The 24,972-nt window shown below is 50.1% G+C and overlaps 2 protein-coding genes across 4 annotated transcripts; one reads left to right on the top strand and one right to left on the bottom strand.

The window, feature by feature from the left end:
- The first annotated feature begins 359 nt into the window (after window positions 1-359).
- On the top strand, window positions 360-15,129 carry UBE2Z (ubiquitin conjugating enzyme E2 Z). Of its 3 annotated transcripts, XM_080827200.1 has the most exons (8): window positions 360-760; window positions 2,759-2,831; window positions 4,772-4,959; window positions 7,334-7,445; window positions 9,694-9,806; window positions 10,698-10,788; window positions 11,046-11,097; window positions 13,060-15,129. In XM_080827200.1, exons 1-8 carry the CDS (start codon window positions 438-440, stop codon window positions 13,089-13,091), a joined length of 984 nt encoding a protein of 327 aa, XP_080683326.1. In that variant the 5' UTR covers window positions 360-437; the 3' UTR covers window positions 13,092-15,129. The 3 variants fall into 3 exon arrangements, with proteins under 3 accessions (XP_080683326.1, XP_080683324.1, XP_080683325.1); XM_080827198.1 differs by lacking the exon at window positions 11,046-11,097; XM_080827199.1 differs by lacking the exon at window positions 13,060-15,129 and having other exon boundaries at window positions 11,046-12,125.
- Window positions 15,103-24,814, bottom strand: SNF8 (SNF8 subunit of ESCRT-II). The gene is made up of 8 exons (XM_080827201.1): window positions 24,654-24,814; window positions 24,240-24,290; window positions 21,379-21,517; window positions 20,186-20,290; window positions 19,630-19,702; window positions 18,599-18,740; window positions 17,680-17,754; window positions 15,103-16,682 (listed from the first exon to the last, which is right to left on the bottom strand). The coding sequence occupies exons 1-8, from the start codon at window positions 24,705-24,707 to the stop codon at window positions 16,545-16,547; spliced, it is 777 nt and encodes a 258-aa protein (XP_080683327.1). The 5' UTR covers window positions 24,708-24,814; the 3' UTR covers window positions 15,103-16,544.
- Window positions 24,815-24,972: the final 158 nt, after the last annotated feature.

The following is a 24,972-nucleotide window of genomic DNA, read 5'->3' as shown; positions in this document are numbered from 1 at the left end:
CCAAGGAAGCTCGATCCCCACTCCCGGCCCATGGACATGACCGAGGAGGGTCTCTTTCGTTAAGGGTGGGGATACAATCCTTCCTTCCTCTCCCTGCCACACTTGAAAATTAAATATTGCACGTCACTGGGCTCTCAGCCGCACCTCGGCGACCCGGCACGCTTCAGAGCCTCCTCCCGCAAAGCGAGGGCCAACGCGGGCCCAGGTCCCCGGCTCTAGTTCCCACCCCCTGTCGCCCTGGAGGACCGTGGGTGGACGCTCTTGCAGAACGCCTCTCGCTGGTCGGGCGGGGGTGGGCGGAGCCAGCGCCGCCCGGGCTGTGGAAGCGGAGGGTGGGGACACTCTGGCCCGGCTCTCGGTGGTGCGGGAGCGGGAGGGAGCAGCGGCCGCTCTGGTCGGCGGACGTGCTGCCGAGCAGTCCCGGAAGCGAAGCAGCGATGGCGGAGAGTCCAACTGAGGAGGCGGCGACGGCGACGGCGACGGCGGGCGCCGGGGCGGCGGGCCCCGGGGCGAGCGGTGTCGCCGGTGTTGTTGGCGTTAGCGGCAGCGGGTTCGGGCCGCCTTTCCTGCCGGATGTGTGGGCGGCGGCGGCGGCTGCGGGCGGGGCCGGGGGGCCGGGGAGCGGCCTGGCTCCGCTGCCCGGGCTCCCGCCCTCGGCCGCTGCCCACGGGGCCGCGTTGCTTAGCCACTGGGACCCCACACTCAGCTCCGACTGGGACGGCGAACGAACCGCGCCGCAGTGTCTACTTCGGATCAAGCGGTGAGCCGGGGTTTTTCCTCCCCCAGCCCCGAGCTCCGGGGCTCGACCTTCCCCGCCCCCCCTTTCCCACTACATCCCCCCCCGCCCGCTGCCTCCGCGCTTCCCTCGCGGCGGCCCAGCTCCAAGGCCCACGTCTTGCCAGCCCGAAGCGTCGCGATCCAAGTCCCCTCTCCCCCCGCCCGCAGCTCCACACGCACCAAAGCCCTCCTCGCGTGCCCAAGTCCGACCCCGCCCCTCGGCTACCTCCCTTGAGCCCTCCGTCTCGGTGCCGGACACCCTCCCCCATACCTCCCGCCCGAAACCCGACCCTTTCGCGCTTCAGCAACACCCCCTCCCGCCTTCCGCGCCGCCTCTCTCCCCCCTTCCCCGCCGCCTCTCTCCCCCCTTCCCCACCCGAGCCCTGCTAGATGCTGCCCGGAGGCCCCACCCATTGCCCCCCCACCCCAGCCCCGCGTCGTCGCCTCCGGAGCCCGGTTTGTAACACACGTAGAGCTTGGTTTTCGTGGCTTCACAGTCGAGACCAACCTTTCTTTTTATTCCCCATCTCCTCAAACCGTCTCCCCAAGTCTAGATCGTTTCCCTCACATACCCGCAATCTCCCCTTGAACCACTTCTCCAGAACCCTAAAGCTCACCACTCTTACACCTGTTCCGGGAATGCAGGCTTTCTCCCCTAGTCTCACTCTGGCTTGTATTATCCCACTCAAGAGTTTCTTGTATTTTTTCCTCTCCATCGTCTGGTTTACTTTTCTGAAGCAAATATACCTAATTCAGTTATAGGAACAAAGGCCCAAGTCCTTTCTGTGCTTATTTCTTGGGTGACTGATTTTAGATCTTATCATTTAATAGATAATGTTTCTGCAAAAACGCTTATCGTAGTACCTATTGCATAGGGAAAAAGTAATTCTTTTTGGCCGCTATTAATCCTGAAACCTGTTTCCTGATGACTAGTCTCTACCTTTCCCTGTGCCCCTCCACTGCAGCCATACTCATCTAGGTAATCTCACCGCCCGCCCCCCCCATGTTCCAAGTCCCTTCAGCTGTCTCTACCTACCTTTCAACATTGTAATAATGATTAAACAGGACATCGTGTGTAAAGTACCTGGCCCAGTGCCTGACGCAGATACCAGCTCTATTAGGGTCCAACAGGGTCGCCACCTCTAACTTCAGAACCTCAGCACTCCCTTCTACTCCTGTCCTCCATCCCCTTCAGTCTGCCAGTCCTGACTTTTACCTTTGAGTTCTGCCAATACTTCTTTCCTCTGCTCTCTCACTTGTTTGCACTTTACATCTCTGTGAACCCTACCAAGCCTCTTCCCACCTAGAATGTCCTTTAGACCCGCGCTCAGAACGGATGCATTCTAGATTGTGCACGACAACCTACAGATCCTCTCTCTGTAGTAGCCAATGCATGTCATCTTTCAGATGTGAGACCCAGCAATTTCAGAGGGTACCCTCTGCAGTCTGAAGAGATCTCTACCCTGTTGGTACCTTGGGCAGGAAGACCATGATTGCTCCTTGCTAGCTCACTTGTTTCATAGAATCCCCGTGCCAACAACGGTCGACTGTCTACGGGATTCGCTTTTTTGGTGGAGTTGATTATGTTTTCCCAGTTACTGAACGGTCTTCGTTTAGCATTCAGTCGTAGTACCTGGGAGTCTCAGAGGTGGGGAGTGAATGAATTGCCCTGTGGGAGGAAGAGAGAGTAAATGGGATGTGGCTTTTCCAGGGTGACATCTGATGCCATTGGGATCTCTGATTTTTCCCCCCTCCCCCTGAGGAAACAATGCCCTTTTGATAATAATTTGCTCTCTGCTTGCCTGACAAGTACTCAGCTGAGATTTCTCAGCCAACAAGACAGTGCACACATTTGTGGTACCAAGCACCACTTTCTCAAACCCTGGCCTCATTGAGGTGCCACCAGCTGTCCTGCTCAAGGGATTCCCCTTTTTCCTCCTCTCCCTCACTCCCTTCCCCACCTCCTCTTGGTGTTATACAGGGATATCATGTCCATTTATAAGGAGCCTCCTCCAGGAATGTTCGTCGTACCTGATACTGTTGACATGACTAAGGTATGTAACTTGGAGGGGGTTGGGGGCTATTGGGAAGCTGGGCCCAGAAAGTTGGAAGAGCCTAAAAGATTATCCAGCTCACATCTCTGACTACATAAATGAATAAATCAAGATCCCAAGAGAATAAGTGGCTTTCCCAAGGTCACACAGTGAGGTGGAGCAGGGCCTTGAACAGGTGTCTTTTACTCAGGTGCCAGTAGGTCTGGTTGACTTGGAAAATCCCTGTTTATGCCACTTGTCCCAGCTTAACTATTATTAGGGCACTCTTTCACTCTCAGAAATGCACCAGTTGGGCTGATAGATGGCATAGTCATTCATTTTATTACCCAATTCTTCCCCCATCCTGTCACTCTTGTCTCTTCAGTATGATGCTGTAAATCACATGCACAGAAGATTGGGGATGGGGCAGACCTGAATGAACAGAGTTTATACTCAAATGGGCTTGTGCAGGCTCCTGTCCTCACTGGTTGCTTTTGAATATCCTTTCCACCCCAGAGACCATTCCTGTCTTGTCCTCAACACACAAACACAGAGAGGCTGAAATTCCCCTGACTTAGATACTCAGGCCTCTCTGTCATTGAGCGCTCTACCCTCTTTTAAACGCTCTACCTTCACTTAAACTGACGTTGGGAAGAAATCAGATTTCCTAAATCTAGTATTGTTTAAATGAAACCTCTCTATAGTTTCAGATTTCTTACAGTAAAAGTTCAGACATTGTGTTGTTGGTATTTCTATTTTGTTTCAAATAGGTTTCCCTGTAAATTGATTTTTCTTCTTTTTATGTGATTGGAAATGTTTTTCCTGGGACATCTTGTCCTCAGTCAAGTATCAGTGTTAATATGCTAGTTCCCCGGGGTCCCAGAATTGATGTCCTATTGATGCCATTTGAGCTTGCTATTCCAAATGACTGAGGGCTAGAAGATAATCCGGGGAGCCACCAGGGCAAAGTAGGGCCTGAGGCATTGCATTGCAGGTCTTTTTTCGTCTTACTGTTTAAATTCTGAGCAGACCTCAAGTGCCTAGCAGACTTTGTAGGAGAAGAAATATAACAGAGTTTGTTCAGGTTTTCCTCCTTTCAGGAAGGGAAAGCTTGTTCAGTAATCATGGCTGGAGGAAAAGAGTTTAGCATTCCGTTCTAAATGCTACCGATCTGTTTTCTTTTTAAATTAACCAACAGTATTGGGGAAATTTCTGAGGATGGTTGAAGGGCTCCAAATGGACCCTGAGTTTCCCCGTTTTTCTTTTCCATCTTTGGCACAAGTTGGGTATGGCCTGAGCCACATCCTCCACAGTGGGTTTGATCCTCTGTGGAGGCAGCAGACCCCCCCTAGGCCTCCATCACAGCCCTCAGCTCTGTGCCCTTACTGGCCCTGGGGCTGTGGCCTCCAATGCCTGGGCTCTTTTCCATTCATCTTACCTCCCCTTTCAGCCACATAAGTGGAGGGTGGGGTCGCATCACACGTGTGTTTAACCCAGGCACATCCAAGCTGATGTGCTCGGTAAAAATAGATACTCGTTTCTGAAAATTAAACGTGCTAGGATAATATTTTACAGGTGCATATTTTAATGTGCGCAGTGGTGTGCCGTCTAGACTTGTCACATAGAGCACTGATGAGGGAAGTCTAAACAAAAACCCTGCTGTCGGGGAGTTTTAAGGGACACTCAAGGGTGATCCTTGATCGGATTCACTTTTTACCTTGGGCTCTAACTGTAGAATGTAGCCCCCGAGTCAAATGCCACTCCACCGGAATGGGGTTTCTTAAAGTTTCAAACCTGTGTATCAGTGTGAGTGAGTCCCGGCTGCTCCTCCTGCACGGTGAGGGCGTGGAATACGGATGCCAGTCGAAGGGCCTGCTTCTGGTGTGGGGAGCACGTGGAAGCCAGGCGGGGTTGGGATGGGACATCACCTCACAATTTTGAGATGGGGTTTTATTTTGCAGATTCATGCATTGATCACAGGCCCATTTGACACCCCTTATGAAGGGGGTTTCTTCCTGTTCGTGTTTCGGTGTCCGCCCGACTATCCCATCCACCCGCCTCGGGTCAAACTGATGACAACGGGCAATAACACAGTGAGGTTTAACCCCAACTTCTACCGCAATGGGAAAGTCTGCTTGAGTATTCTAGGGTAAGAGGAGACTCTTCTAAGTGGCCAAGTTGGTTGTTAGCAAATAATTGCTCTAGGCCAGCCTTTATCAACTGGGGTTCCTCATCTGAACCACAGAACACAGAAAATGATTGGAGGGACTGTCGCCTCAATTCTCCCCAGGATGGTACGCGACGAGTATCATTCTAGGCGCCAAAGAGACAAGTTCATTTATGATCTACGATGGCTGCCTTAGCAAAGTGCTTCTCCCCGAGCTGCACCGGCACCCAGGCGCTTGCAGCCCTGCGGACTCTCGGGTTCCACCCCAGGCCTCCTATGTCAGAAACTCCAGGGGTTGGGCCCCGCAGTCTGTGTCCTCCAAGCCCTCCGGGTGATTCAGGCACCGCTCCAGCTTGAGAACCACTTCCTCAGGGCATCGGAGCTTGATTCTCTCCCGAACGGGTTGAGAAAGGCTGCAGATCTGTACCATGTATGATTGTGGGTGTCTTGTTTCTGAGTCTCTCAATGAGTGGCTTTGGAGGCGGTGGTGGTGATGAGGATGATATGATATTCTAACAACTGAATGAAAAATGTCTAAGGTTGGAAATCACATCAGATGAGAAACACGAGTTTCAAGTACATTTTGTTTTCTGGGCGCTGCTGAGATTTTTGCTTCATGCAGTTCTCATTGGTTCCCTTTTAATTGCCTAGGGGGGTTACAAATTCAGAATGGAACCGTCTGCTGATGTTTTCTGGATCTGTCTTGCTCGTGTGATCTGAGTTTCCCCTGGGGCAGAGAACAAGTGCAGGGTGAAGTTGGGAAAGTCGCCCGAACAGGGGGTGCGGTTTTCTTTCTTGTCTAGTGTGTTTCCCAAGTGTGGGGTCGTGGGGGAGGGGTGGGGGAGGGGGAAGACAGCTGACCCAACCTGAGGCGCAGCTTCTTTTATTGATTTTTTTAATCTCTCTGATCCAGGGGTATGTTCTGTGATGGTGACAGTGAGGAAGTCCTTCACAGGAAGTTGTCCTTCAAGAGGTCCTTTATGTTGTTAGGGTATCTGTCTCTGCGAGTAGGACAGGGGTATACATAGCCCACGGCGGTGAGGGTACTCGGTGGTTGTTTCTGTATGACATCTGTGCGAGACAGGGTTTTTGTTCTAGGTTCCCCATTAGGCCAGTAGGAAACGATTCTGAATGAACCTCAGCTCACAGTGGAACCAGGGGAAGTAAGATGGTGGGGAACAAGTGGCCAAAGTGTGTTGGGTGGAAAAGGAGAAGCTACCCTGAAGTTGAATCTTGACCACAAGGAATCACAGGGTAGAAAATTCCCATGTGTTCTTAGTCGACTGTTCTCTCTGTCAGCCTCAGTCCTTTCCTCCCTACGTAGAAAAAAAGATTGGGACTGCCTTACTGACGAAAGAAATGTAATGAAAATTTACCCTGTTGACTTGCCTCTCAAATAGGTAAAGTCTTAGTGGAAGTCTTAACGCAGGGTCTGGCTTTCCTGGAGGAGTAGAGCTGAGGGGAGCAGGCTGAGAGGCTCGGAAGAGCGAGCCTTGATGATGACGATGATGATGAGCTTGCTTAACTGGGCTTTCCTCGAGAGTAGCTGGGAAAGGGAATTGGCCAGTGAACTTGAGCAAGCCAGTCCTGGCTTAGGTTGTGTTCAGCTTCCAGATCAGGTGCCACCTCTTCAATGAATTGAGCTAAAAAGAAATGTCATTATTGTCCAAGTCACGCTCCTCCTCCCAGGATCTGGTCAGGTCGATGGAAGACAGGAGCAATTCTGGTGCTTTTCTTTTATTCGGGATGGCTTCCATATATTATTTCAGACCCTCCTTGGGTCTGACCCTACTCCCTTCCTGTCCTTTGGCAGAGTCCTGTAGTCTTCAGAGAGTCTGACACTCTGGGGGCTGGATACAGGGCAGGATCCCTGATCATCAGCCCTGCTACATGGCCTTGAATCAGTTGGCTGTATTCAGGCCCCCTGCCCCTCTGTGCTCAGCTTCTGTCTCCTCACTAACTCCTTCACCACCTTCCAGATTTACAGAGGTTAACACTTAGGCTGAGTTTGGTGCTGTTTTCATACCTTTTCTCTTCCATTTTGATGATTGGAACCTTCCCTGGCTGCTGTTTCTTTCCTAGGCGGATGAAAATCACTTCAGAGTTATAGGGCTTGCTTTACCCTCTTTTCTTTTGTCCCACTTGATAAGAGGATTAGGCAGTTGACTGATTTCTGGTGAATGAGGGTGAGACAGGCTGGGGAATTCCAGAGCATTAATAGTGAAAGAGAACGTTTGGTTTGACTCACTGACACGGGTGCTGCCGGGCCCCAGGGTGCTGGTGCACTAGTTTCTGTGGCGGCCTTCACCATCGCTCTCGGCCTCACCCTCTTCCCTCCGTCTGCTGTGTTTTGCAGTACGTGGACTGGCCCCGCCTGGAGCCCAGCCCAGAGCATCTCCTCCGTGCTCATCTCCATCCAGTCCCTAATGACTGAGAACCCCTATCACAATGAGCCTGGCTTTGAGCAGGTAAGGCGGTGGGGGGAGGGGGCAGCTGGGAAATGGAATACTGAATTTGAAGAGCTCTGAGAGGTGTGCTTAAGGGTCATGTTTGTTTGTTTGTTTGTTTGTTTGTTTAATGTCACCATAGGAGAAAAAAGGAGCTGGTATGTGTGCTCCTTAAAAATGTTTTTTTTTTTCCTTGTAACTTACAATACTGTTTGGTTATTTCCATTTGACTTGGGTTAATCTACAAGGTGGGAATCAGTGGAGTCCTCTGGAAATTAATTCTAAGCCTGCTTTTGGGGGCTGTTGCAACCGGTGGGTTCTGTGTGCCCATTCTCCCAAAGAAGGTACTTCCTAGAGTGACTCCTGTTCAGCTGGGTGTTTTTCCGGAGTTACAGAATCCTGTTACCTGAAGAGCCAGAGGAGCTAGTGGGGCAAGAACATTGCAGTCAGCGCTGCCAAAGAGAAGGGAGAGGAAAGTTGCGTTTTCCAGGGGTATGCTATGTGCCAGCTGCTGCCAAATTTTTGTATATGTATTATCTCATTTAACTTTTACACTAACTTGGGGTAGGGGCGCCTGGCCATTTCAGTCAGAAGAGCAGGTAGCTCTTGACCTTGGGGTCGTGAGTTTGAGCCCCCCTTTGGTTGCAGAGAATACTCACTCGGGGTAAATGTTATCCCCATTTTCAGATGAGATATTGCTGACACGGACAGGTTAATAGCTTTCACAAAGATACACAGATAATGGTAGAACCCAATATTTGCCCTGGAGCCAAGAGTTTTTCCATTGTTCCAGAATGCCTTCCAGGATTACTCAGAAGTACAGGGAAAGAGTTCCAATCATAATCCCCAAAGATAATAATTCTATCTGGGTGACTAAAACAGTTTAACTAATTTTTAAAATATTTGAGGTAATGCTAACATTGACGGTTCATTTATAGACCTGAACAATAGGAAATACCTTTTAAGAGGGAACAGAAGTTATTCCCAAAATCTCCTTTCCAAACAAATAGTGTATTTGATTATAGGATTAGGTAGAAATGGAAAAGGGCCTCATTGGCCAACCAAGGAGCTGATTGGAAGGTCTCTCCTTTGTTTGGAAATTCAGGAACTGTGACTTTTATTCTCCCAAACCTTACTGGTCCACAGCCGCGGGTCCCTGGGTGCCTTTTTCACAGCCCCCCAGGCAGAAGGAAGTGGCCAGCTGTTCGTTTCTTCAGTGGTTAACATCCGGACAACTCACTTCTTTCTTAAATAACTGAAATGGCTTAATGTCAGGAAGGGTACACTTGTTGGGCACCACACAACTTCCTTGGAATCTGATCGGATCACCACTCTCATTTCTCTTCCCCACTGTTTTCATATGTTGCTTGCTGTTTACCAAAGTAGTGATTGACAGTCCAGCTTCACAAACATCACGTGTCATCGAAAGGAATATACTGCAGTTTCATGTCCGACCTGACCCACTGAGCTCAAGCTAGTAGTTGGCTTGCTGACTGACAGGTGGTGAATACTATGGTTTTCCTAAAAAAGTTGAACGTATCCCATGGCACCCCTGTGAGCCTGCTGTGGTGCATTTTGGAAACCATGGTAGGAGAGTGAGGGTATATATGTCTTTCCTGCTCATGATGTGTTTTAATCAGAGGCCAAGGTTCTGGTTGCCAGGTTGGTGGTAGGGGGACCATTACAGAGTAGAGGAGGAGTTAAAAGGACGGGAGACTCTGCTCCCTTCCGTCTCTACCCACACATTCATATCGGCTTTCTCAGTCAGTATTGGAGTTTTCTTTTGGAAACTTCAGGTTCTACTTCTAGTAGATTCATAGTAGTTGATTTCAGTGATGGTGTAACCCTGCAGACATAAAAAGGAGTTAGCTGGGAAGCATCCAGATGTTTATAGGGTTTTTTACTGAAACTCTTAATGTCATGTTTACCCTTTGGTCCCACCACCATTCTTAACATTTGGTTCTTTCCCATCCAGTCTTTACCTCAGAGGCCTCTCATTTCAGCCTTAGAATCTGATGGGTCTAGTTTGCTGCCTACAGGCCGGGTGACCTATAACAGAGGCTGGGTGTGGGCACACATGGGGGGAGGTGAATGATCTCAGAAAGAGAAACTCAGTTGCTCTTCATGGATCTGCCGTAGTCAGAAAGGTATCTTCTAGGTTTGTTTACTTGGGTCACGCACCCCACGTTATTCCCAACGTCTCCTCCTGTTGACTTTTCTCTTTGCCTAAATTTTGTACTTGGGCACTCTGGTGTCTGTTACGTTACAGGAGAGACATCCGGGAGACAGCAAAAATTACAATGAATGTATCCGGCATGAGACCATCAGAGTGGCAGTCTGTGACATGATGGAAGGAAAGTGTCCCTGCCCTGAGCCCTTACGGTAGGTGTGTGCCAAGAGCGCCCACTTGGCACTTTGGTATTGCTATTGGGAGGCTTAGCTCTGAGAACCTTTGGGGCAAAATCCACTATTGGGCACCAGGGGAGATAAAGAAAAACAAAAGCTTTGGTTCCCATTTTCAAAGAGTACTGGCTAAGGGTCGCTCAGGAGAAAGTTCAGCAAGCTGCTCTGTTCTAGGACAGTGCCAAGACCAATGGGAACGACATAGCCCATAGCCTCCAGTTTGCTGAGGGCCTGGACTTAGTGAAGAGCCTTACTTGTTCTACAACCAAATGAGGTGTAGAGCCCTTCATAATGAATCCATTTCTCAGTGTTGGAGTTCACTTTTAAATGTTCAAACTAGATGAACAAGGTCAGAGTTACTGAAACAAACTTCTGGAAGAACTTTGAGTAAGGGCTAGGATAAGGGATGGCCTATGGGAAACACAAGATTGAGGCATGAGTTGAAGTTGGGATTCAAATGATCAATATTAACAGTCACCCTCCTTTAATAATCCCTGAGGTATAAGAGCACTCAGTCTTGGGTTGTCAGCTTTCTTTCTCCATTTTCCATTGAAAGATCTTTGTGAGGGGGCGCCTGAGTGGCCCAGTCAGTAGAGCGTCTGACTCTTGCTTTCAGCTTAGGTCGTAAGATCGAGCCTTGCGTCGGGCTCTGCACTCAGCATAGAGTCTGCTTGAGATCCTGTCTCCCTCTGGCCCTCATGTTCTCTCTCTCTTTCTCTCTCTGAAATCTTTTTTTTTTTTTTAAAGGAAGGTCTTTGTGAGATGCCAAATCTGGGCTTGGGAACTCTAATTGGCAGTAAGGTTAGATGGTGAAGGGATGATCCCTTCCCCACCACGCTCCTAGCTCAGGCTTCTCTGCTTGTTTTCCAGAGGGGTGATGGAGAAGTCCTTCCTGGAGTATTACGACTTCTATGAGGTGGCTTGCAAAGATCGCCTGCACCTTCAAGGCCAGACTATGCAGGTAACGCAGCCCCTGCCACCGACTCCAGAGGCCGCACAGCAGACCCCATAAAATCCCTCCCCAAGGATAGCATCTGCAGCTCTCAGAGAAGTCAGAGCCAAAAGGAACTTGTCACTTAAGTTGCTGTGACCCAGGGAGGAGACCGCCTTGCCTAATTCCTGTGGAGTTGCCTGTCAGTCTTGCTGTAAACTAGATGCTCATGGGTAGAGTCTGAACCATCCTGCTTTCTAACCTGGAATGCCTCCCCTTCTTAACAGTCTTTTCAAACCATGAACATTCAGCCCTCTCAGACTCCTAGTGATGATAAGGGTAAGTTCTCTACTAAGTCTGGTCCCTGGCTCAGAGGGGTGCTCAGAGATTGAGGCTAGGGAAATGTTGAGTATGTGCTCTGACATGTTGAAAGACTCCTGTTTGTTACGAAGACAGTAAGCGTTAGTTTACTTCTGGACTCCATTGGAGAAATGTGCTTCCACTTCCAGTTGGAATGCAGGATTTAAGCGTCCTCTAAAGAGGAGATTCTTGGGGCATCTGGCTGGCTCAGTTGGTAGAGCGTGTGACTCTTGATCTCAAGGTCGTGAGTTCGAGCCCCATGTTGGGCATGGAGCCTACTTTAAAAAAAAAAAAAGAAGAAGAAGAAAAGATTCTTATGAAACCAAATGGTAAACACGCTCAAAGTTAAAAGACCTGGTTGGTAAGAGGGTGAGACTCCCCCTGTCCTGAAGGACCAGTTCTTTTGTCTTTTGGATCATTTACCTGTGGTCTTGCTTAGATTCGTGCTGACTTAGATGAATGACTGAGGCCACTTAAAGTTCTCTCTAGCTCTTCCTGAGCTGCTTCCCCCACCCAGCCTGCACCAACAGCAGTAGGAGTAAATGTCTTCCTTCCTCAGCTGCTGCTCAGAAATGGTAGTTGCCCTGTCTTTTCCTTCAAGGCTTTCCCAGCCACCTGCCCGGTTTAAAACTCAAAGGGCAGGGGCGCCTGGCTGGCTCCGTCTGGAAAGCATGTGACTGTTGATCCCAGGGTTGGAAATTTGAGTCCCATGTTGGGTGTAGAGATTACTTTAAAAAAATAAATAAATAAAATACAAAACAAAAAAACCTTAAAGGGCAAGGCCAGATCAGCATTAACTCGTTCCCGACCCCTTTTTCAGAGTCCATTGTAGGTGATGCCTTCCATGCTTCGTTCCCCATCAGGAAGTCTCATTGCTGGTATTCAAAAGCATTTCCAGTATTCACTCTGTGGAGGAAAAATAACTTGTGATGAGAGAAGGAAAGGGAAGAGCAGCGTCTGGGGAGGAGGGAAGTGGGTGGAAATGGAGCCAAGGATGAAAAAACGAAGATTTGAAAAATGACGGCTCCAGAGTAAGTGTGGAGTTCAGCCTGTGGGGAACATAACCTTGAGAAGCAGAAAGTGTGGGCTATAGTCACAGTGACTGTGACTTCTGTTCACTGGTCCCCAATCGTGAGGGTGACTTGTGGGCAGAAGTGTGGAAGGAGTGTATGTGGGAGGGAAAAATCATGTACCTTTTTGTGACTCAAGAAGTCTCCACTTGTCTAAACCCTGGCCCTGCACTACTTCGCTGCCATATTCTCTGTGTAGCATTTACGTTCCTTGTGTTTAGACTCTCCACTCCCACCCTGGTTATTTTTGAGATTTTAAGGACACTTAACCCCTTTCTAGAAAACTTTTGGAGATGTTCAGTGTAGAATGACAGGGACTGAGATCAAGGCTGGGCAGCCCTGGAGTGATGCCTACAAAGTGGACAGGGAGGTGTTGACAGGGCTTTCCGGAAGAGTGGACGGGTGCTTATCTGGAAGTCTGAACTCCTGAGTTCCAGACTTGCCTATGATGTTGGAAAAGCAGATTCCCCCTTTTGAATTATAGGGAAAGAAGGATGATACTTCCCTTTGTATGGTTTTTACGAAGTTAATTGCAAACCCAGGCACACGTATTGGTCACAGTTCTGGTCTTGAATTTCTGTTTCTTGCCTGTCTCCCCTTTACTGTGACCCTCTTCTGCCTAGTGGCTTGCTTTCAGGGAACAAAAACATTTGAATGTTGTCCCAGGCCAGACCTGTCTGGGTGGCAGTTAGTGTGCTGTAATATTTCTAAATAGAGGGCGTGCTGTTTGCTGTTGGGATTGAGCACTCTACCCTCTACGCCCGTGACTCGGAAGTTGACCATGCGTCCAACATGGGCCCAAAGCTACTCTTTCTAGGGTGAGCCCCCCAGACTCGAATCTTCCATCCTGCTTGTCTCCTTTCCCCCACAGGACCCTTTTGGAGAGAAGCGTGGCCACTTTGACTACCAGTCCCTCTTGATGCGCCTGGGACTGATTCGTCAGAAAGTGCTGGAGAGGCTCCATAATGAGAACGCCGAAATGGACTCTGATAGCAGTTCGTCTGGGACAGAGACAGACCTGCACGGGAGCCTGAGGGTTTAGACCCTGCTCCCTTCTCCCCTCCCCCCACTCAAGGGTCCCAGCAACGTCCCTTCCCCCCCACCCCAGGGATGGAGAGGCACTGTGTATCTCCCTCCAAACGTGACGTCATCCTGCAAGATGGCAAGAACCAAGCCAGCTCGGATCCCAGGGTGTGGGAGTGGGGAGGCTATTCCTGACCTGATCTCCCTGGCTCTCGAGCATCCGGGGCTGTGTTCATCCCATAGCAGGGGCCAAGGTACCGACGCAGGAGCACCCAGGGTGAGGGCCTCTGGCAAACACAAGCGGCCGACACACCTCTCCGCGGGGCCAGCTCCTCAGGGGGAGGCGGGAGACAGAAACTGTAATTCCAAGAGGGAGCGTGCCCACATGATTGAGGGGGATATCTGGAAGGGAGCTTTGGGTGGGGGGCTGTCTGTGACACTTAAGCAGTCTGGGTGGTTGTCTGTCTGTCTGCAGTCTTGAAGCAGGGCTTCCCGATGCCCTTTTCCTCCCTGCCTCTCTTCTCCCAGTACTTCCATGGGCCAGCATAATTTTGTTTTTCCTAATTTATAGTCACTGTTCTAGACAGACCAAAGAGAAGGAACAGTGGTGGAGTCTAGGCTGCTGATCAGTGAGCTTTACCTAGCACCTGAGCACCTTTCTCCTCTGCCCACCCCACCCCCCCATTCCCTCACCCATTTCCAGATTTAAGACAGAAGGTAAATGTGACTGGGATGGAACCGAGGTCCTGGTAGGGCCTGCACAGGCACCATGAGAAGCTGATTTTGTTCCCGCAATCACTGATTTGAAAAGTTCCCAACGCAGCCAGCTGCTGTGTGTGGGGTACGAGAGCCACTACATAAAATAGTCTTTTACAGATGTTCCTAAATGCTAGCCATGATGAGGGTATTTCCCCTGGGGGTGGGGTGCAGTGGGGAGACTGATGCTAGTCCTCTTGTGTTCTGTTTGGCTGTCCTTGTGTATTTTCACCCTGGCCTCTAGTTACCCCCCACCAACCTCCCTCCCACTTCAATGCCCAGGGACTTGTGGGGAGCAAGGGTTGCCAATGGCAGAGGGGCTGGGGCTGGGACTCTGGGCCCCGCTGCTTCTCTTGCCTCTCCGCCTCCCGTCCTTCCCAGCTGCTCTGTCACTGGCTCTGATGGCTGTTTGCCTGGCTATGTTGCTTCTCCGTCTGTATCTAGCTGCAGTGATCCTTTAGCTGGTTGGCTCAGAAGACTGTGTGTTAGGCGCCCTGTGGTACTGGGCACTGAGGAACTCCAGCCTTCCCCTTTTTGGTGTGTTCTCCCCATACTTTGCAGATTCTTACTGTTAGGGCTCCCAGTGGGGTGTTGGTGATCCGTGTGACGCAGGGCCTCAGTCAGTATCCAGCCGCGTGTACGGGAGAGGATGACTTGGGCCTGCCCTGCCCGCTGCTGTGGAGGCTTCTGCCTGCGGGTCATGGGACTTCCGGGGAGTTCGGAAGGGGTTGGGCACGAAGGAGAATGTCCAACTTGGGAGGGCAGGAAGCAAAGAAACTGGACAGGAAGTGGGCTTGGGGAACGGAAGTTTATCTCGGATACCTAAGGCTGGGTCTCTTAACAAGGAGACTTAAAGAGGGACCCTGCTGCCAATTTCCCTCTTCCATTCCCAGAGCAAGTACAGGGCTCAGCAGAATGCCCTTGGTCTGTTGGTCCAGTGGTTGTCTGTCATCCATTTAAGTGTTCCCACTTTCAAGTGACAATCCTCTCCTTGGCCCTGCCGTGGGCAGAGCATGTCTGGCATACCAGCCTGACTTTTATGCCCTAATCTTGAGTTGAGGAAATATATGCACAGGAGTCAAAAGAGATGTCTTTATATCTGACTGTACATAAATGAAGTTTTTTTTTTCTTTTTGGTGCAATAAAGTTTGTTTTGGCAGAAGGAGGAAGCGCCTGTGGGTGTGGGAGGGTGTGTGTCAAGGGAGACTGGGATCCTCCAACAACCACACCTCTCACCCAGGTCTGAAACTGCCAGGGAGAAAGTGCTCGATGCATTGTCTGGAGGCTGGAAACTCCGGTTACAGGGCGTGGGTGGAAGCAGGGCTGCCGGGGATGAGTCTCCCGCCAACCAGAAGTAGCAGGGCCTTTTCTGAGACCACGTCTGGCCATCAAGGAGAGGAATGCCATCTTGGCCTCAGTTGCTTCCAAGGAGCTCCTTCATAAACTGGGAAGGGAGTATGTCCTCCAAGGACAGGCAGATCTAGACTGTATCCCTGGGTAAGGAAAAGGCATCTTAAGTTCTGGATAATCCAGATCTCACTTGATTTTCGGGTATCTGGTATGAAACCAGCTCTTAGGAATTCTGCACGAAGACTCATGCAGCCACCTTCCTTCTCTACTTGCTATAGAAGGGCTCTAGCTTTCTGGCACAGAGGCTTTCCCTCTTGGCTGACCCCGTGGCTAGGAAGACATTCCATGGGACACGGCCAGCCGATGCCAGGCAAAGCCACGATGCGGGAAGGCGAAGGCATGCATGCCAGTGCACTTAGGCTCTGGCTCCTCACTTTGCCTTTTAAGCTGGTGGCCTGCACCCGGTGAGTTAATTCAGGAGACCTACTCACTGAGCCGGTGAAAAGTGGCCATGCGGATTTAAGTGTGTTTAGAAGACAGCACAGGGTAGGTGTTCAGTAAATGAGGCCCTTCCCACCGCTAAGGCGAGAGGGACCTAGTGATCACAGGAGGGAGAGCTGGTACGAAACTCAAGGACTAGACTACGTCCACTGTTGGTCCATTCCCCTAGGTTCCATTGTTTCTTTCCTCTAACCACCATTTACTTTGACCTCTACTTCCTTCACACTCAGCCAAGTCTTTTAGAACCTGGAAGCTCCAGAGGAAACTGGAGGAGACTGAACGAGTGGCTGTTACTGGTCCATTAGGGTCTGCTTGCTTGAGATAAACATTTTTATAAAGACAAGGTTTGAACTAATGGGCTGTAATTTATGTCCCAGGACTACAAATAGCCAAGAGACTGTCTAGCCAGGAGATAGACTGCCTTCATTCTAGACCCATCCCTACCGTGAACTTGGAGGTGACCCATGCAGGTCATTTCGTATGTGCTCGCTGTTCTCTGTGCTACTCAGGTTAGCCTTACTGGATAAATGAGTTTTTCTCCAATAAAGATGCAATGTGAAGGCACTTTAAAAAAATAAAATAAAATAATGGGTGAAGAGTATTGAGGAAAGAAAAAACTTGAAACTCTTTTCTTTAAAAAAAAAAAGTTATTCAGGTTTTATTCACACCAGCAGCTCTGCCCTCCTCTTCCTGCCTGTTGCTGGGGCTCCTTCCACACTGCCAGAGTCAGGGGAGGGCTTCTCTGGCCTCCTCCGCTGTAATCTCCTGGGAGTAGAGGTCAGTGAAGAGAGCCGGCAGCCAGTAGTGGGCCTCCCCTGGGGCCTGTAGGTCCAGCCAGGCCAGCCCTTCCTTCAGCAGGTGTTCCTGGAGGGGAAAGGTAGGAAGAGTTGGAGTTCCTGTAAGGGGGACAAACGACCCCCAGACCTGTTTTGGCATCAGTGGGGTTTTCAGACTAAATCTACACGAGTGCCTTCACACCTTTACACAACCAGACTGGAATGCCAGGTTCTGTTTGGCCCTGACCTTTGCCTGAGGTGCAAAAGATGCCACCAAATCACTTAACCCGTGCTGCTGGGAAGGAGGGTAAAGACAAGTAGCGTGGGATGTTGGAGAAGGACTGTGGGGCTGCAGAGACGTCTGCCCTATGGCCTGAAGCAAATCCCTGATCCCAGTTCCCTGAAGCAAAATGGACACCACTGTTGTAATTACGTTTCTGTTAACTTATGGGTGAACCTTTATGGACAAGTTAATGGAGGGACTCTCTTAGTTTAGAATGGACTGGCAATTCTTACAGCCGGAAATAGGCTCAAGATGGGCCCGGTTGTCCCCAGCAGCATTAAAGAGATGTTTATGTTACCCTGCTTTCCAGAAGAAATTAAGTCTATAGTTTAATTGCCTGGATAAGGAAGAAGGTATGAAAAGCCAGGGTTACATTCTCCTGCTACTCCTTCACATCAACCTCTCATTAGCATCACGAGATCTGTATATAGAGAACACTAACTATATAATACCCAGTGTAATAGTATACCATTATGGGTATGTAATTAAGTAGGTACCAGTTCCCTTCACTCTGCATTGACAGTGTTACTTCCAGTACAAACTGTATGAGCTGTCTGACCAGGCTCGACAGGTAGGGGGAGAGAGGAGGTACTGGTGACTGGCCATGCGGAGTTAGAAGCCTGCCTCTGAGTCCGACCTCAGGGGCACCTTCAGAGGAATGCGGGGGTTGCCTTGCTTCTCTGTGGTGACAGCAGCCTTCAAGGCAGGAGGCCAGCAGAGCAAGGCTAAAGTTTCTGCCGGTGTGCTGTCTGTCCACCAATCTGGGGCCTGTCTCTTCTGGGCCATTCCAGAATTCACATACCAGCACTTGCCGCGCTCGCTCGGTCTCCCATTTAAGACTGGCTTTGATATCACTGACAGTCACGTAGCCGTTTTTCTGAAGGAAGGAGGAACGAGGGAGTCAGTTAACAGTGGACTTTCCCTAAGAACCCAGCGTCTGCCCAGCAACAACAGACCGACCCAGACAGGAGGAAGACCTGCCCTTGAAGCCTAAGAGCAGGGAAAAAGAGTATTTAGAAGCCCCAGCAAAGAGAGAGAAGCGACTTTCAGGGTGACAGGTTGCGGGGGGGCAGGCTCGGTCTTAAAAAGTGGGGTCCCTGGTACTAAAATACTAATTTAGACTTTCTCCGAGAACGCCAGAGTATGACAAGATTCAGAATAATTCACTGAAAACAAGAAATGGTGACAATTCCCTGCCTCACCTTACCCGTTCCCCAGTAAGAAAAGCCCCTCCTTTTTTAGTTTTGTTCTCCATTATCGGATTAAGAAAACTGAACATGTCTTCCCTAAATCCGGGGTAAGGAATGGGGAAGGAGGGGATACGCCAAGGCATGCTGAGGAACGGGGGACTGGCAAACGAGATGAAACGTTTGTTTTGAAGAACCCATTCAGAGTGTAGTACTCCGAAGACCTCAGAGAATCGGTCTACCCAAGCAAATCCAGCCCGCTGTCTGCATGTCTGTCTGCTCCACTAGACTGTACGCTCCCTGAGAGCAGGACCTCTGGTGCCCGCCGTTCTGCCCCCCACAGCCTGGCCTGGTGCTTTGCGCTGTAGCTGCTCAATAAATGTCTTCTAAATAAGCACAGGACTGAGTCGTGCATCCACTGGACAGTCTCAGCGGAAGACCTGAGTCTGTGCTACTCCCGAAGTCCCTCCCAGACTGTACCCCCCCGCCCAGGCCCTGCCCCCGCCCCTGCGGCCCCCAGAAGGCAGCCGGTACCTCGGCCAGCTGCAGCACCACGGTGTGGTCCATGTTGAGCTCAGCCGGGACGGACTGAATGAGGTAGGTGCCACCCACGGGGATGATGCCGAAGCCAGTGCCCAGCGCCTTCAGTTTCTTGATGGCCCTGATCAGGTCGTCTCTGAGGGGAGAAAAAGCCGCTTAAAGACCCCTGGCACAGCAGACCCAGCCTCGACGCAGTTTCAGCTCCTGCCTAGCCGGGACCCCCTGACAAGACTCAAACGGCTGCATGACAGTCGGTGACCTCAGTAAGAAGGCAGAGCCAAGGGGCACCAGACGGCGCTGGGACACTCCTGGGAGATGGTACAGGGATGGAGCAAAAACCCGCCCACAGGAGCCCACCAGGGAATGGGAACGAAGGAGCTCCATGCAACAGACGACAGGGAGCAGTGCAGACTGTGGTAAAAAGGAAACCAGAAACCACCCATGCATTTTACAGACGGCGACCCAGCTGCTGATCGCCATTGGGAAATTCAGGCCCGCTCCTGCCAGATCATCTGATTTCTGGTTAACAACTGAACTCAAATTAGGGAAAAAGAAAACCCACAAGACCATGTGTAGACCCTATATTCAGCCCACATACTGACAGCCTTTTTTTTAACCTTTTCTCAAACTGAAGTCCCGCATGGAGGCTGCTGAACCAGATCAACATGTACCCCACCTTCTGACTCCGTTCCCCAGCCTTTCCCGGTGTGTGTGCTAGTCTCCTTCACCACAAATACTTCAATATTAATATTAAAATAGTAACAATACATGCATACACATAAAAAAATGCTTAGAAGAAAATACACGAAAATGTCAATAGTTGTAATCTCAGCTGAGAAATAACAGGTGGTTTTTGGTTCTTTAGGTCTGTATTTCCCGTTTTCTAAAACACAGGTTTTCTGATCATAAAGAGGAACAAAACGATCCCGAAAGTAGCCTAGACATGTGAGCAGTAAAGAGAAAAGATTTCCATCTGATTTTTAAAGACCCTTCCATACTCCAAGGGGTTGGGAGGCAAGACCTACTGGCTGACGTCCTGCGCGAACTTGCCCCTTCCTTTCAGCACCTGCTGGTGCAGCTCCTCGAGGGTTATCAGGCCTGTGCGAGCGGGGAGGAAAGCAGGGGGAGGATGAGCTTTGTGGCTGAGCCAAACCAAACCAAACCCAAAATACAAATTATTAAGATGACCCTACTGGATGACCATTTTTAGGTCACATTTTGGGGAGCCGAGAAAGTGGGCATCACCCCACCCTGGAGCACCAAGACACATAGTTACTAATTTTAAAATCATAACCTGGACATGTTGTGTATCGAGGGAAAGGCCTATTTCCTACCTCCCTATTATTTTCTGTAATGACCAGGGGCTAAGAACCTGCTGGGCGAAGCTCTCTAGGGAATAGAGACCATTATTCAGGTAGTTCCATTTTTCAACCACATGAAGCCGCTAAGATGCTTCTGAAGACCTAAGAGCTTCTCAAGATCTTATTGGCCTGCAGTCTGGAGGATGGAAAAGATCATCTTTCAAGGTCTTCTCCCTCCGAGAAGTCCAAAGCCCAGCGCTCAGGACTCAGCCAGCCTCACCTCCATTCCGGTGCTTCAAGGCCAGGCACACCTCAATAATCTGGACCCCCAGCTCGTAATAGAAATCCCCGACGCCTAGCATCTCAGACCAAAATCCTTTTCCAGCTGAAAGAAAGAAAGGAAAAAGCCAGGTTATAGGTTGGTTTCTATCCTTTCTTTTCTTTCCAAGATAGATTAAAATATCTACCCCGTGGGAAGCATTCCCTGCCTAGCCTAAGTCCTGGGGCTCCATTTACTACTCAGGATCCTCAAGACAGTCGAACTCTTGGGAAGTCCTCCTAAAAACCAGCTCGGACAGTTGGCAAGGGTGGGCAATCTAAAAGGCCTTTCTGTTTGGCTAATTCTGGCTCCGAACACTATAAAAATGAGTCTTCTGGGGACACCTGGGTGGCTCAGTGGGTTAGGGCCTCTGCCTTCGGTTCGGGTCATGATCTCAGGGTCCTGGGATTGAGCCCCGAGTCGGGCTCTCTGCTCGGCAGGGAGCCTGCTTCCCTTCCCTTCTCTCTCTCTGCCTGCCTCTCTGCCTGCTTGTGATCTCTGTCTGTTGAATAAATAAATAAAAAATCTTTAAAAAAAAAAATGAGTCTTCCGTTCCCAAATTATACAGTGAAATACAACGGGACATAGGGTCTAGACAAGGCTGAGAGAAACCATCCACAGACCTGGCCTTCAAAAATCCACCGGAGACAACAGTTCACTGGGGGAAAAATGCAGGTTACAGAGTAGTAATTACAGCATAACCCGATATGTTAGAAGAAAAAGTTTATAAATAGGATGAAGGTGCCCAGAAAGCTACCTCAGACCGTTAATATTTCTCTCTGCAACTACAGAACAGGGTCCAGAGACTCGTACTTTCTCTTTTTCTTTTTTCTCCTCTATTGACTGACTCCAGGATGACATGCTACTTTCATTAAAACTCAATTATCTTTTTAATAAAGGGAAAAAAGTCCACTGTAGGTCACGACTCACGGGAAGGCCCATACCCTGGCTACGAGCCCGAAGGCAACGTCTCCGGCTTCCCCCTCACGCTGCGCACTCAGCCATCCTGCTGGGCACTCCCTGGAGACAACAGCCTCTTGCTCTCCCTGCAGGCCCTTCTCGAAGATGGCCTAGCCACAGTGCTGACAGCCGGCAGAGCTGCTGGCCCTCTGGAGCCCCAGGAGAACACCGCAGCCCCGCACACAGCTCCTTACAGGCCAGTGGGTCCACCCCGATGGTGGCGCACATGTCCTGGAACTGCACCCGGAACTCGGGATTCTTCCGGATCTCCTGCTTGTGCTTGCTGGCGAATTCCTCCAGGTTGCTCTTGAACATGTCCAACTGCTTCGACATCTGTAAGGTGGACCAGGGGGAGGTCAGGGGCAGCCCAGTCAAGTGATAACCCGATGCCAAAAGTAAGTTCCTGGCCCAGTGGCAGGGCAAAGGCTGAAATAACCTACCTCCTCCAGGCCTGCCATGACGCTATTTTTTGTTCCCTTTCTTGCTCAGTTGGGAGCCTGCTTCTCCCTCTGCCAGCTGCTCCCTCAGCTTGTGCGCTCTCTTTCTCTCTCTCAAATAATAAAATCTTAAAAAGATTGATGTATCTTAACTTGAGAGAGTGAGAACACGCACATGCACACACGTGAGCAGGAGGAAGGGCAGAGGGAGAGATCGTCAAGCAAACTCTCCACTGAGCGTGCAGCCGCACTGGGGGCTCAATGAGATCATGATCAAAGCCAAAACCAATAGTCAGACACCCAACCGACTGAGCCACCCAGGCGCCCCTATTGTTTCCTCTGTTTATCCCTAACTTTCCTTCGTGGTTCTGTTGTCAGCTGGATTGGGATGGCATAATGTTTCCTCAATTCTGTAACACACATTTTTGGGGGCACCTGGCTGGTTCAGTTGGTGGTAGAGCACGCAACTCTTGATCTCAGGGTTTTGTCTGAGCCCCAAGTTGGGTATAGAGATTACTTTAAAATCTTTGGGGGTGTCTGGGTGGCTCAGTAGGTTAAGTGGCCTACTCTTGGTTTTGGCTCAGGTCATCCTCTCAGGGTCGTGAGACTGAGCCCCACCTGTCTCCGCACTCACCTTGGAGTCCAGTTAAGACTCTCTCCCCATCTCCCTCTTCCCACCTGCACGCTCTATCTCTAAAATTAATAAATAAATCTTTAAAGTATAAATAAAATAAAACATTTTAAAGTTAAAAAAATAAAAAATAAAACACACATTCCCCCCACCCCACATGTTCCTGTTCTAAAGTCGGGATGCATCTAACAATTTTATCTAATGTGATACTTTTTTGTTTTCCCAGAGAAACTGTTACTAGATTGAAGGTCCACCCCAGAATCCATTTTGTCTTAAAAATGAGAGAATGTGGAGGCGTCTGGGTGGGTCAGTTGTTAAGCGTCTGCCTTCAGCTCAGGTCATGATCCCCAGGGTCTTGGGATCGAACCCCACATCGAGCTCCCTGCTCGGCGGGAGGCCTGCTTCTCCCTTTCCCACTCCCCCTGCTTGTGTCCCCTCTCTCACTGTCTCTCTCTCTCTGTGTCAAATAAATAAATAAAATCTTTAAAAAAAATTGAGAGAATTCAGTATTCAGAAAGAAAGAAATCTTCAGCCACTGACAGAAAGGTTACACAGGACAGAAAGGAAGCCTGGTAGGAATTAGGTTTGCAGTGATTGGTGACTCTTTCAGTCATGGACCTTCTTGGGAATCAACTCCAAATAAAGAATCCTAAAGGGAGGGGTGGGTCTACCAGATTATATTCCAAAGCTAAATACAAATGGTTTGGGAATTTTCTGACTTATTTGTAGCATTCCTTCTCTTTCCCTAATTAACAAGGCCTATGTTCCACCCACCAAGAGCAATCACTCCTGGCCCAACATCTCCTCGTTTGCTACATTTTATAAACTAAAACATAATCACCATTTCCAGTTGATTCCTGTATGTCATCTCCCCTATGAGTGGAAGGTTTTGTTTCTTTCTTTTTTTTTTTTTTTTTAATAAATAAGTACTTAGGGGCGCCTGGGTGGCTCAGTGGGTTGAGCCGCTGCCTTCGGCTCGGGTCATGATCTCAGGGTCCTGGGATCGAGCCCCACATCGGGCTCTCTGCTCAGCGGGGAGCCTGCTTCCCTCTCTCGCTCTGCCCGCCTCTCTGTCTACTTGTGATCTCTCTCTCTCTGTCAAATAAATAAATAAATAAAATCTTTAAAAATAAATAAATAAATAAATAAATAAGTACTTATTTATTTTAGGGGGAGAGAGAGAGCACAAGTGGAAAGGGCACAGAGAGGAGGAGAGAGAATCTCAAGCACACCCCCTGCTGAGCGAGAAGCCCAACAACCATGCTTGATCCCACCACCATGAGATCATGACCTGAGCAGAAACCAAGACTCAGACACTTAACCAGCTGAGCCACCCAGGCACCCCTGAGGTGGGAGATTTTGAAGAGCACAGCCTATGTCTACTCTCTTTCCTCAGTACAAGGATCCATTTCCTTGCTTAACTGTTTCCTCCTCTTCTTTACCAGTCCCAGTAACTTCGTGAACTCAGGGCATGAAAAGGGAATCACAGGCACCGCACCCCATCACTGACACACACTTTTGGTACGCACCTAGATGTGACGGTGATGGTGAGGGGCCACACAGCTTAAGCCCTATTTTCATGTTATTCTTAGGCACTTGAGGTGAAAGTCCCCAAAGACCTAATTCAAACAGCTCTACCACCTACTACCCATGTAATCTTGGATAAATCACCTGAATGTCCTCAATTCTAAACTGAGAAGAATAGAGTTCCCTCCTGGTAGGATCGTCAGGATGAACAAGATAGTGTATGTTTAAAAAAAAAAAAAAAAAAGACACGTGCCTGGGACGATATAAGCATGTAACGACTCAAAGATGTTAGCTATCACTCTTATTAGCAAGTCCCATAAAAGATCTGAGCAGCCCAGAAACCGAGATTTGCCAAATACCCTATTTTTAGTTCAATCCAAACAATCTAGTTTACATCAGAGGTGTCCTGTCTAGCCTAGTCGGGTCTCCCTTCCTGCCTGGAGCCCTCCAAACGACTCACCTGGGCCAGCTGGTCTTCCGCCAAGACAGTGCCTCGCTCCTTATACTTGGCCTGTCAGACAAAGAGACCAATGTGAGTTGAGAGTGGGCGCTGGGGACTCCCACTTGTACTGCCTCCGATGAAGTATGAGAAGAGGAGGGTTTCTCTTAAATGGTTTTTCTTAGGGTGAGGGATGAGGAAGTAAAACAGACGGCTAGTCTGTAGTCATATTTGGGGACGCGGGGGAAAGGACTGGTGGATCTGCGAATGCTGACATTCCAATCAACCGGAAACTGAAGAAAGTCAGTTCCCCGGGACCCGAAGAGCCCGTGTCAGATTCTAATGGGGGGCGATTTGAGGGTACAGAGCTCTGCTCCGAGACTTTCAGTCTCTCTCGGGTCGGGGATGGCTGTAGGTCGGCCTTCTTCTCCTCACCTCGGCAAGCTTCTTCTTAGCGATGGCGCCCGCTCCCACCCCGCGGCGATGCATCCCCACCCTGGGCCCGGGGACCGCCCCGCTGCCGGGACCCCGGGTCTCCGCGTCCCGGGATCCGCCGCCGGCTCCCAACGCGGAAGCACGGGGCGCGCGTCATGTCCGCGCGCCGGAAGCTACGCGCCGACTTCCTGCCGCGGGGCAGAGCGGCCCCGCCTTCCTCTGGTGGTCAGGACAGGAGTAGCCCGCCCGGCGAAGCCCCGCGGCGGGGAGGACGGGCGAGTGCTGACGCGGAGCCGCGGCGTCTTTGTCGGAGGCGCAC

This window comes from Martes martes, assembly GCF_963455335.1.
Source record: "Martes martes genome assembly, chromosome: 16".
In the NCBI taxonomy this organism is placed as follows: Eukaryota; Metazoa; Chordata; class Mammalia; order Carnivora; family Mustelidae; genus Martes; species Martes martes.
Note: the sequence above shows the minus strand (reverse complement) of the source record. Positions and strands in the feature narration are given on the sequence as shown.

What these genes read in the sequence shown, in the direction of transcription:
- UBE2Z (XM_080827198.1), top strand. Translation starts at nt 438, where the DNA reads ATGGCGGAGAGTCCAACTGAGGAGGCGGCGACGGCGACGGCGACGGCG. An exon ending in ATGAGCCTGGCTTTGAGCAG is followed by an intron (nt 7,446 to 9,693) that starts GTAAGGCGGTGG and finishes GTTACGTTACAG; the next exon opens with GAGAGACATCCGGGAGACAG. An exon ending in TTCAAGGCCAGACTATGCAG is followed by an intron (nt 10,789 to 13,059) that starts GTAACGCAGCCC and finishes TTTCCCCCACAG; the next exon opens with GACCCTTTTGGAGAGAAGCG.
- SNF8 (XM_080827201.1), bottom strand. Translation starts at nt 24,707, where the DNA reads ATGCATCGCCGCGGGGTGGGAGCGGGCGCCATCGCTAAGAAGAAGCTT. An exon ending in CTAAGAAGAAGCTTGCCGAG is followed by an intron (nt 24,291 to 24,653) that starts GTGAGGAGAAGA and finishes TTTGTCTGACAG; the next exon opens with GCCAAGTATAAGGAGCGAGG. An exon ending in TTCGCGCAGGACGTCAGCCA is followed by an intron (nt 18,741 to 19,629) that starts GTAGGTCTTGCC and finishes TTCTCCCCTCAG; the next exon opens with AGACGACCTGATCAGGGCCA.